The following is a 12,932-nucleotide window of genomic DNA, read 5'->3' as shown; positions in this document are numbered from 1 at the left end:
AAATGAATGAGGTTAGCAATATGGCCAGTTCCCCTCATGCACATAGAGACAAAGGTGGTACCTGTAAAAAAATGTTTTTCTTTTGCTTTGGTTTTCTTTGTAATATAAAAGGTGTTGCTAGCACATCTTGCCAATGCAGTCTTTCCTACTCTCCTTCTCAGGATGGCTGGCCACAACTTTGCCTAAACCTGGAGATTACATACATACATACCCCACATCAGAGGGCTCTAATCAGCATCAAACTCTAGTCTGCAGAGCATTTAGTTGGAAATGCCAGTCTTCCCCCTGAGTAGCTAGCATATTCACACTCAATAAGACTTTTCAGTCCCATAAAGCAACACATCTGCCACCATTTTTTAACTCCGTGCTAATGCGCAGTGTATGTAATAAAACTTGGATATTAATTATATTAATTATATTTTAGGCTGGATCAAGTTGAAGTTACTGTTTTGTTACATTTTTGTAATAAGTTGATGGCCTTTTGTAATAAGTACCTTCTGTACTATGTAATTAATTTATTCTGTTATTGGGGAAAAAAAAATTATATTGCGGTGGTCAAGTACAGCAAATAATACCTGCACTTGACATTTATATCAGATATCATGACCGACATTTATCCTCACTAATGGCTTACATTTGTCTTACAGCAATTCTCAATGTGGTAGAGGTGGGTCATAGACAAGCACTGGATGACCACAATGTTCCAGAACTTTCATGTGGAATGTGTACAGATTGCGGGTGAAATAGGGCAGGAACAGATAGATGGTTTCTACTGCTGTCTCCACAGGTAATAGTATATTTAAGATGGTAACAAGACCTTTTTCTGTATTTCTCAGTAACCAGAAACAGACCCAACTTCCTGGAACATAAAGGGACTAAAGGTTCAGACAGATGGTTTCCATATAACAATGCAGCACCACTCCATTCTAACACGATACTACCCTCCAGCTGATGCTATAAAGTTATTTACGCAAATTACAAATAAATATATAGAAAACCTGGGTCATTAAATAAATAACCTAATAAAATGTAACAAATTCAAACTCATTTTGTGGGTCCTATTAAATCAGACCAGTTCAAGTACCAAAATGATTTTTTGTTGTTGGGTACACTGTACAATTAAAGCCATGTCCTGCATGTAATATACACTCCTTTTAAGGGAATTATTGACAGCGTTGCCTGGGGTTCCTTTTCCTGAAACTGTTGAACCATTAACCGAGTGCATGTAAAGTTCTCTTTAACGTGAATCCATTAATGATGTATAGAATCAAAGCTTAATTTAGTTACAATTGTCAGCTCTCAAATAAAAGTAAAAGGGAGTTGTCAGGGCTCAACATGACTGAGGTCTTTGGACCAAGTCTAAATGGGATTATTGCTTTTACATCCCCATTACTTTTACAGAAACCTAATACCCTGCATACGGATTTAGCTTCCTAAGTGTAAAAGGGCATTTTAGTTTAAACTCCTAGAACAACTTCCACACTTCAACTTAAAACATAATACCTGTTTAAAGGTCAAAGATCTTCTGTTAAAACATCTGCTGGCAAAAACTGGGTTTCAAAGAGCCAGACTAATTAACAGTAAAAGGTCGCATATCCATATCAAAGCAAAGGGCTTACTAGTTCCAGTGTAACTTCTTGGTAGAGACTAAAAATACACAATATCCTACCGGGGATGAGGGGATTAACAAGAGCAATGTACAACTGTAGGAAGCCCTCCTCAACTGAACTTTCATAAAAAAGAGGCGCATCACTAAAGCCCTGCCACGTTTTTTGCTAATATAGACATTTCTTTCCCTTTTGGGTTATATTTTAAATCTGTATATGGGGCAAAATAACAGTATAATAACTCACCCTGGCGGTCTAGGCGCCACGAAAGCAATGACATCATGCGCAAAACCCGGAAGTGTGTGGCGCGCGTGTTGGATCTTGAAAAGCCAATGGCCTACTATGATGCTTTCAGACTTATATAACCTTTGAATACTGGTTCATCCCTATGCTATTTTCTATCTTTAATTAAGCAAGCACAAACATATATCATGTAACTGTAATCATTTATAAGATGCAGCTTTCAGCAAATGTAACAGTATACAAGCAGAACCTACTAGCCAACGCTTAGCTAGCTGGTTATTATGAAATTGCATGTTAGGAACGAAAATAGTAGGCCTAAGAAGTCAGGTCAAGCTGAAAATATTCTTTTCTTCATTTTACTTTTAGCTTGGATATTTTGATTATGTATGTAGAAAGAATAATGATTGCACAGGAACATAACAAGTCTCAAGGCTAGCTGTTAGCTAAGATGGAAGCTGGTTCTATAAACAATATATTATGTTATAGTACAGTCTTGATCTTCAAGGTTACTTAGAATAAGAACTAAAATCATTTTGAAAAAAAGGTAATCACGCCTTTATGCTGAATGTAACCAATCACGTATGGCTAATATTTTCTATGCTGATGTGATATTATAAAGATCTATGTAACAGTCAGTTGGGTAGAGAATTCTCCCGAGCTACTGGATGCTTTTGTATTCTGTGCTTGAATAAATTTCCTTCTCTGATTGAAACTTTGTACGGTCAATGGCTGTATCATTGGAAAAGACACTCACACCGAGGTCCAGACCCAACAGTTGGTGCCGTGACTCGGATTCACCTGCCTGAGGACGGGAACTGGAGTTCTACCTCTACCACATGCAAAAGGGCCCAACATTTGGGAAGTTTTTACCTATTTTTGCACTGGCTATTGGTTTTACTTCCAAACTGTCCAGGTAAGCCTGAATCCTAGTCTGTTTGTTTCAGAGAATTGAACCATTTGAAGCTTCCAATATTACTTGTGTCAGAGTATTTTGTGATGTATTGTAAATGTATTTGAATTGATTTCATGGCTTTGGTTTGAGGTTATCTTCTTTGAGTGTTCATTATTTTGATTTGTATAGATAAGTAAATAGTGTGGTGCTTGCAGAAAGTTTTTGCAAGACCCTTAAAGATTCCCAGTGAGAGTGTGATTCTTTAGTGTGGTAAATAATACGCGCTCTATCACCTTATTAGTAGATGACCGCAACTCCCACTCGTTAGAGTTAAATTTGAATTGTCGGATTTTATGCATGAAAAAGGTCATAGATACCCGACTTACTAAGCTTTCTGGTATTTATGCATGAAAAAGGGCATAGATACACGAGATACACTAGGAGCTAGTGGCTTGTAAAGGTGGAGCATGTGCCTTAGAGACCACAGATGCCTAGTGGAGTGTATAGTCTGAAAGAGGGCGTACATGATCCTAGTTGCCTTAGATAGTGGAAGAAAGTGAGGAATGCTTCTCTCTGAAATCATAATCGGCTTGAGGATTTCCTCAATTATCTAGCTGTGCATTTGTTGCAGCATTGCGTATTTCAGAGTAACTGTATTTCTTCATTCACTTCCTCTTTTGCCGGCTTGAGAGAAGAGATAAGAGAAAGAGAAAGAAGAGATAAAAGAGAAAATTGTGTTAAAGGGTAGGTATATATGTTTAGTAAACCACACAGAGGCCACATGTTCGGGAGTTCAAGTGTCGACTTTTTTAGTTATGGGTAACCTCAAGTCCTGTTTTGTAGTATACTCTAATGTTAAGTGTTAAATGTTGGTATAGCTGTGTTACTGATTAAGAATACTGCTAACTGTCTTGTGACCATGATTGTGGAATGTATCTCTAATATATACTGTATCACTGTTCAATCTATAGGATTCTCTTAACCAAAAAAGACTCACGCCCCCCTCTCTGCCACTTTCAGTCTTTTGGCTGTCATTTCTACAAGAGATATAAACTCTGGATTTGATCCGGAGGCAGGCTATGTTTCCTAATTAGATATATGAGTACAGGAAGTAGGTAAGTAGCCTGGAACAGGGAGTAACAGATTTTAGAAAACACATAAGCAGTATTCACTAGGAAAAACTGCAAGTCTCACCCAACATTACACTACTTAATAGATAGAAAAGCTGCTATCCTACTATCACTCTTCTGTATTTTCCTTTAATAGAAGGTAATAAATAATGCTGCAAGGCTTCAGCGGGTGGGTGGATATTGTAAGCACCCATGAGAAATAGTTAAAGAAAAAGGAATTCGAAACTTTGGGCGAACATATGTTTAACTAAAAGTAGAAAGAAACCTGATAGAATCGTAGAATGTTTTATAGGGGTTTGTACAGATATGCAAATAAAGGGAAGCTTCCTACTGTATCTCCTGATGGGGAATGTGGATAGGCTTAGGTTGCTGCATTGACAGCCTTACCTAAGAAATTGCTTAAAGGAAAACTATACCCCCCAAACAATGTAGGTCTCTATTAAAAGATACTGAGAAAAACAGCTCATGTGTAAAACCCTGCTTCATGTAAATGAACCATTATCATAATAATATACTTTTTTAGTAGTATGTGCCATTGGGTAATCATAAATAGAAAATTGCCATTTTAAAAAATAAGGGCCGCCCCCTGAGATCGTAAGATTCACTGTGCACACATACAAACCACATGTAAGGTCACATAAGCCAATTAACAGACAGAGTTCTGCCTTTTGCTTCCACACTTCTTCCTGTTACAGTTAATGTTGTAGTATTTCTGGTCAGGTGATCTCTGAGGCAGCACAGATAGAGCCACGAAATGGTGGTTCAAGGCAAGAGATGTAAAAGGGCAATATTTATGTAAATATATATTTCAGTTTGGTAAGATTCTTTAATATGTCATTCAATTTGATATAAACTATCTGTTGCTTGAGTATTCATTTTGGGGGGTATAGTTTTCCTTTAAGGTATTTGTGTTTTGTCCTAACAATGTGTCCAGTATGACTATGTGCGTGTGTGAGGACTGGAGGGAGAAGTGCACGGGATCTGCAATTTGTTTGGGCGGGTGACTGGTCACTGCTTGTTTTTTTTTTTTTGTGTTTGTAGCGTTGGTAATGAAACATCCACATGGTGGGAGATCTGTGCTACGGAATTGAATACAAGAGACTTAGTTAGTTCACACTAGGAGATTCGGGGAGATTTTGTCGCCTGGCGACTAATAGCCTTGTCTTCTGAGCGACAATCTCTCTGAACTGCCTCAGAGTGTTTTCCCATAGGCTATAATGAAAAGTTGCCTGCGCTAATGAACACGCCTCCGTGAGGCAACTTCGGGGGACTATGGAAAACGCATCGCCACGTGTGCATTAGTGCAGGCGACTTTTCATTATAGCCTATGGGAAAACACTCTGAGGCAGTTCGGGGAGATTTTCGCTCAGAAGACGAGGCAATTAGTCACCAGGCGACAAAATCTCCCCAAATCTCCTTGTGTGAACTAACCCTAAAGGTAACAGACATTGCTAAATGTGTATGTGCCAAAGCAGAAACTGATAAGAGAAACTTCTCTCTGTGTTTTATAGCCCACTCATTCCCCTCCGCTCAGTTCAGCCCTCAAATTCTTTCCGAAATTCCTTTAAAATATACTGGTTTAAAAAAAATGTGTGCTAATGTTGGCATAATGTGATAATACGAGGTATATCAGATGCTAAGTATCATTTATTTTTTCATAGAAAGTAATATTATTTGATTAAAAGCATTGTGTGCAAATGCAAAGGAAAAATGAAGTGTGAGAATGTAAGTATTGTTGCAAGTAGTAGATATCTGGCATTGTGAATTACAAATTTGTTTTTGCAGAAAGTTACCGAAAGTTATTTTGGCTAAGTACATAAGACAGCATGTATGTGAATATATAGCAGCAAATACTTTTGTTTTGGAAAATGTAGCAATTTTGCCTAGGTTTTACACCTTTTAGTAGCATTGACAAACTTGTTTTACTTCTATCATATTCCCTTTAAAGTTTGTGCTTACTCTGATGAGCCTATGATTGATTGCTTTATTAATGGTTACTTGTTTCCTGTGTTGTAGACACAAGTGTCCAAATCGGTGCTAAAATCCAAAGATATTGTTTCACTTTTACCTATTTTATGCTATATTGTACTGTTAATTACTGGTACTTACCTCGATAAGATACAGTCCCACAGCAAAACATGGGTTATCCCCACATGAGATTTTGTTTAGTAAGAAGATGAATACTAATGTTGCCACAACTGTCCCTACAGAACTCAGAACCTGTAGTTATGATATAGCTCAGTACTGTATATAACTCTTACACAATATGTCTGATTAAATCACAGGTGCAAACCGCTCAGCCAGTTGAACATCCATTGGAACCTCATAGACTACAACCAAGAGACTGGGTTTATTATCGTAACCATATCAGGAAATCCCTATTGGAACCAAGGTGGAAAGGACCATTCCAAGTGTTGCTCACATCACCAACATCAGTAAAATTGGACGGCAAATCCTACTGGGTGCATGCATCAAACTGCAAATCATTATTACCGCCATCTAATCAAGCGGTGAGAAAGTCATAATACCTTCGGTAAAGCAAAGCCCTCCACTGACCAGATCCAGAGCACAACAATTTCAGCCCGAAATAGACTCTGCACTGACTGGCTGTAGTGGTTAGTGATGGGCGAATTTATTCGCCAGGCGCGAATTTGCGGCGAATTTGCGCGATTTGCCGCCAGCGAATAAATTCGCGAAACGCCCGCGAAAATGCGCTGCCAAAAACGGGCTCCGGCGTCGAAAAAACGGGCGCCGGTGTCGAAAAAACGGGCGCCGGAGTCAAAAACGAGACGCCGGCACGATTTCGCTATTTTTCGCCAAAGCAAACGGCGCAAATTCGCCCATCACTAGTAGTGGTTTGCCTAGTGAGACATTGTAGTAAGAGTATGTACGGTACAATTCTTCCTTATACAGGTGGCTGTTCTGAGAGTTATTTTTCTACTTTCAAACTAATTATGATTGCCATGTTTTTCCTTCTTCATTTCCCAAAGGTAACAATGTTTGAAAATAATTTTGTTTTACAGTTACATCATAGAGTCGCCAAAGCAGTAAATGTTAATCTCAGTGAAACCCAAACAGGAGTTAGCTTTGCATTGTTGATCATCATGACTCAATTGAAAAACATGTTTCCACTATCACTCGCATAGAAGGTAACCTTAGGAAAGAGTACCCCTAGTCCCTTTCTAGTTTGTTTGGTAGTTTCTGGGGTTCTATTGTGTCTACAATTCTTAAAATTGTTGTATTTATCTGTCTGATCATATTAATCCTGTTTATCATCAGAGTATTGATTCTGAAAAGCCATGTCATGTCATATCTCTAGCAATACCAAAACCAACAAATTGTCAAATAGTCATTATGCCCAGGTAATGGTAATGTCTGAAATTAACACCCCTAAAGAAGTACTAATATAATCGTTTGATGTCCTACCCCCTTATCCCGATGAGATTGGGTAATAAATGAGTTCCCCATCATTCTTCCCAGTGACCATCAGTATGTTCATATGATTCAGACTAATCTCACTACTACTTAAGTTAGTGAAAATAAAAAAATTTTCAAAGGGGGGATTGTTGGATCTTGATTAGCCCATGGCCTACTATGATGCTTTCAGACCTATATAACCTTTGAATACTGGTTCATCCCTATGCTATTTTCTATCTTTAATTAACCAAGCACAAACATATATCATGTAACTGTAATCATTTGTAAGATGCAGCTTTCAGCAAATGTAACAGTATACAAGCAGAACCGAATAGCCAACGCTTAGCTAGCTGGTTATTATGAAATTGCATGTTAGGAACGAAAAGTAGAAGGCCTAAGAAGTCAGGTAAAGCTGAAAATATTATTTTCTTCATTTTACTTTTAGCTTGGATATTTTGATTATGTATGTAGAAAGAAGAATGATTGCACAGGAACATAACAAGTCTCAAGGCTAGCTGTTAGATAAGGTGGAAGCTGGTTCTATAAACAATATATTATGTTATGGTACAGTCTTGAGCTTCAAGTTTACTTAGAATAAGAACTAGAATCATTTTAAAAAAAAGGTAATCACGCCTTTATGCTGAATGTAACCAATCACGTATGGCTAATATTTTATATGCTGATGTGATATTATAAAGATCTATGTAACAGTCAGCTGGGTAGAGAATTCTCCCGAGCTACTGGATGCTTTTGTATTCTGTGCTTGAATACATTTCCTTCTCTGATTGAAACTTTGTACGGGCAATGGCTGTATCATTGGAAAAGACACTCACACCTACGTCCAGACCCAACAAGCGCGTCGTAGGAATCACCTGCCATGGAGGCGGAAGCATGCAGTGGGTGTCCCCGCCGGAGGGCTTCCTCCTCCGTTGCTGGTTGTCCTATGGCGCACGCGCTACACACTTCCGGGTATTACGGGTCATGTGAGTGACATCATCGCATTCATGTCGCAAAATTCAAACTATTTAAAGGGGCTTTGGGATTGTTATCGTTGCCCATTGTTAGGTCTAACTTGCTTAGTATCTGGGTGCGATTTTCTGTCTGTTGATTCCAGTTTTTGATCCTTGCCTGCCTGACTATTCTGAACTCTGCCTATCCTGACCCTTGCCTGCCTGACTATTCTGAACACTACCGGTATTAAACCTTGCCTGCCTGACTATTCTGAACACTACCAGTATTGAACCTTGCCTGCCTGACTATTTCTTGAACGCTGCCTGTACCGACCACTGCCTGTCTGACCCTGCTTGAACTCTGCCTGTACCCTGACCTGCCTGACTACAATTTTCATCTATTCCCTGAACTGTTGCCTTCTGTCCAAAATCTTGGAAATGTATGTGCCCCTTTGCTCATTCAGATCATCTGCTTCGCTCTTCTCAAGGTAAGACCTGACGGCATCTGAGTATCTGAGGGCTCCTCCCAAGGCCAAAGGCGGCTGCTACAGGCGGAAGATTGAGTCGTGACCAGGGAGCTTAGCACTTGCTCTGAATTTAGGGAGCTGTACGTGACAAACAGGTAGGCTAGTTGCAGACCTATTCATTCACTAAAATACAGAAAAAGTACTTAAGTGCCCTGTCTATAATGTCCTGTAATGTATTTATAAAGGGTAATCATGTCGCCTGGCAGCGCCTTGACAGTTTTTCCTTATATTTTAAGTCATCGATCCCTGTTACCAGGTTAGTTGCACTTCTTTGCACTCTCTCCAGCTCATTAATATCCATCTTATGGACTGGAGCCAAAAAACTACACTGCATACTCAAGGTGAGCCAAACATGGTGGGGTATGCTCCACTAGACCACTGATGTATGACATCAATTTAAAACAAAATTATATTTATTGGATTGGCTGTTGGGATTTTCCCATTTGCTATGGGCTCAGTGCCCAAAAAAAGTCCTTTGGTGAATTCTGACCTGTTTAAAAACTAAGTTAATTGTTTGGAACTATTAAATTGGAGAAGTTAATTGTTTGACACTATGAGATTGGCCGTTTTTAAAGTGATGGGCTTGGGGCTTGATCACACAAGCCACAATGTAAACAGGGATTGTATAGTATTATTCACCTGTACCTATAAACAGCAATCTTGCGAAAAACATACTGAAGGTAAGGACCAAGGTTCTATAATGAAGCAAATTTATATTTTCATCCCTTGAATTACTAGGCTAAGTTGTACATTATTTGCTTTAGTAGCCACTGAGTGACTCTGCATATAATTATACAATTAGTTTTCCACAAAAATCCACCAATTTTGTCAAATCACTTTGTAAAATTATTTCCATTTATATATTTCTAGTGAAAATGTTAAGAGGGGAATCTAAAACTATCTACAATTATTTTCCTCTTTTTTTCCTTCTGCTAACTTCTGGCATTCTGTTATTTGAATCCTTTAGTCTCATCTAAACTGTCATTACCTTAGTATAGCTGCCCACAAGCTTCTTTTCCACTTCCCATAGCCCTACTATTAGGTCAGGATCAGGGTTGAACTGGAGCATTGAGGGCCCACTGGGGCTCCAATATGAAGGGTCCTCCTGGCAGTCACCGAGGGCCCCCTCCAGACCTCCAAACTGCCATCTGCACGAGTTGCGTGCATGCACAAACGGTGCGGTACAACACATGTACACTATGGGCCACAATTACAATTAAGGATACAGGCAAATATTTCGCCAACAACATTTCAAGTTAGTGATTTTTTAAAGGAAACATTTTGGAATGTTTTTTAACCATCTGGCCACCATTTCAGTACTTTGGCTAAGAATTCTTCTTGATAATGAATCAGACAATGAAATAATACCATGGTTTTTGTGGGTTCTTTACAGAGAAATCACTAAATAGGATGTTTGAGTTTAACTGCATTCAAGTTTTACAAGAGGTTCTTCAGAGAACTGAAAAAGGGTCAATGTATTATATCTGATACCAAATAGTACTAGCTTAACATCTTTTTTAAAAAAGAGCTTGACATGTCTTTTTTGGGGCTTAACACAAAAGTAAATAGGTTTACTGTTGTCTACCATTTCTTTTGTACTTTTCAGACGTTTCAATTTGAAAAGAAATGACAAAAGCAAAATGCGGAAAAAATATTTTTCATGGAATAAAGAAAAAAAACATTTAAATGATGATTTAATCTATAAAGTGGCAGTACAGTCTGAATGCAGTCAGTATAAAGTTAAAGTTAAAATTGTTATTCTTCTATTTGTTGGAGTTGTGTTTAGCATGAGGGTTTCCATGTGATCCTATACAGGCATGGGATCTATTATCCAGAATGCTCATGACCTGGGGTTTTCTAGATAAGGGATCTTTCCATAAAGGAAAAATGGCAACTGGTAAAACAGACTTATTATTGCAAATCAGAAAGTAAAATGTTACGTCCCTAAGCAACAGAAACAATCTTTTAAGACGTTCCCCTTAAAAGCACCCTTCCCTGATGTACACATCTTATGACAGCAGCAGAAACGAACAATCATGGAGTGCACAGAAAATGGCACACACAAAATTCAGCACTTCTGTTTTTAGAAAGTGTGCAACAAATCATTTTTACCACAGACAGTCTTTACAAAAAGAAAAAAGATTAGAGGGAATATTGGTTTAAACTGGAAGGACATTTAAATCGCAAACATCTGGATGAAAGGGATACCTACAGACTGCTGATAAGCATGTTGTAATGTGAAAATGGTACCTTTAATAGCCACGTAAAATTATGGGCACGCCACATTTATTGTGCCATGGCTATGCATAATTCCCTAGTTTATGAAATAATGAATGTCGTAATTACCCAAGGGAAAACAGTCCATTGTCTGCTGTTTGGGGTTCAAATTCGGTCTTCTCCTCGTCCTCTTCTACCTCTGCCAGCTCTACTTCCCTCCAACTCACCCTGTGTGCTCTGTAGGTCATGCTTTCAGTTCATCCATGAGACCCCCTCCTTCATCAGGCTGCTCCTGTGTCAGTCGTACTACCTGAGCACATACACACACACACTCTGTGAAACACAGCTAGCCAGACCTGCTTAACTTAACAAAAACAAGGAAGTCATGCATGGCCCTCCCACTATCACAGTCACTGAACAACTGCAAGAGAGGAACTGCTTCATGGCACCGGCAGTTCTGAGTGTTGGTGCTTCAGGTGACATTCTTTACAGCAGCTATTGTTTAATTACATCTTGTCTCTAACGAAGAAGCAGGTCATAGATATAATAAATACAAGGAAACATTGCTAGCATTCTTTTTTTTTAATTTATGTGCAGAACAAATAATAGGCAGAATAAATGTTGACATTGTTTTATATTCAGTCATGGGTAGTCCTACATAATATGAAGTCAGATCTATGTGCTCATTCCAAGAACTAAACCACAAATTATATGGCATGTGCCTGGTTCTTATTATGCTGACGCACAACATAATATATCCTTTATCCTTCAGTGGATGACAGAAAAGTTTATTTCAAAGGCATTAGAAGAGTTAGCTCTAATTAGAAATAATAATTTTGTGTTTCTAGCTTTAGTGCAGCTTTTCTTTAAAGAAAAGGTGAAATCATGGGGGTACCAAATATGTCTGTTTTCTGCTAACAGGAGGACGTGCCTGATGTATCAGGTAAGTGAGTTTTATCACTGCCCCCCAGATTACAGCGTGCGACAGAACGTCGGCTAATGTGAATCGTGGCTGGGGAAACAAACATGGTGAAAAGTTTCCTTGCGAGGAAAGTAGCCACGTTGTATATGTTTCCCTAGCAGCGATTTGCATGTTATACGGTAGAGAGGAAAAAGGGGCGTTTTATTGCCCACTGTAGCCAAGATTAATGGCAGGCAACAAAATCTCAGTCTGTCATTGCCTTTAAGATTTAGTCCACTGGGACCCACATTACATTGGGAAGTTAGCTTTATGCCTCAAAAATTCGTTTGAGATGCACCTTATTGTTAATACTTTTATCTTTTAAAGAAATAAATGCCACTTTTTTTTAAAGGGGAATTATGGAGACACACCACAAATAGCATGAAGACCCACATTAGGCATTGTACTTGCTTCTGCGATGTCTATGGATTTCTGTTACTTACCATATTTTTCTGTGACATCATTTATGTTTTAATGACTGTGCGCACTACTAGCTTACTAAATAGGCTTAGTAATAGTAGAGGCATTTTCCTCTTTTATGGTTAAGAGGTCCTTGTGCCACACAGTCATATTTCTGACAAATGTATTGACTGTGGCCAGGATAATTTTACTCTATACGAAAAAAACCCAACAACAAACATTTCAGTTTGGTCTTTTCCTACCAAATGCCACACGTCATAGGTATGACATGTAAACCAACATTTCCTGTGTTGAAACAGGAAGTTTCTGCTGTAATTACAGTATGTCTCACTAATCCTGCTTTTAGGTTGATGTTATAATCCCTATAGCTCAGTACTTCTGTTCAGGAGTGGCCTCTATATGGTTAGGCAATGCTTGAAAATAATTTATTTCACAATCGGTATATTGCAAGTGGGACTCATATTGAGGACATGAGTATATAGATTTGTAAATAACCAGAGTGCATGTTAAACTACACATATGGACACTTGCTAGAAGCTTAACTTTTTTCCCTAATCAGTTTGGAGTC

The 12,932-nt window shown here is 38.6% G+C and overlaps 1 protein-coding gene across 1 annotated transcript in view; it reads right to left on the bottom strand.

The window, feature by feature from the left end:
- Positions 1-11,374, bottom strand: part of dapp1.S (dual adaptor of phosphotyrosine and 3-phosphoinositides S homeolog) — a 37,206-nt gene extending 25,832 nt beyond the window's left edge. Inside the window, exon 1 of the mRNA XM_018243397.2 lies at positions 11,113-11,374. Coding sequence (XP_018098886.1) covers positions 11,113-11,231 — 119 coding nt within the window. The 5' untranslated portion in view covers positions 11,232-11,374. The remainder of the gene's footprint in view (positions 1-11,112) is intronic.
- Positions 11,375-12,932: the final 1,558 nt, after the last annotated feature.

This window comes from Xenopus laevis, chromosome 1S (assembly GCF_017654675.1).
Source record: "Xenopus laevis strain J_2021 chromosome 1S, Xenopus_laevis_v10.1, whole genome shotgun sequence".
Taxonomy (NCBI): domain Eukaryota; kingdom Metazoa; phylum Chordata; class Amphibia; order Anura; family Pipidae; genus Xenopus; species Xenopus laevis.
This window is presented reverse-complemented; position numbering and strand designations above follow the sequence as displayed.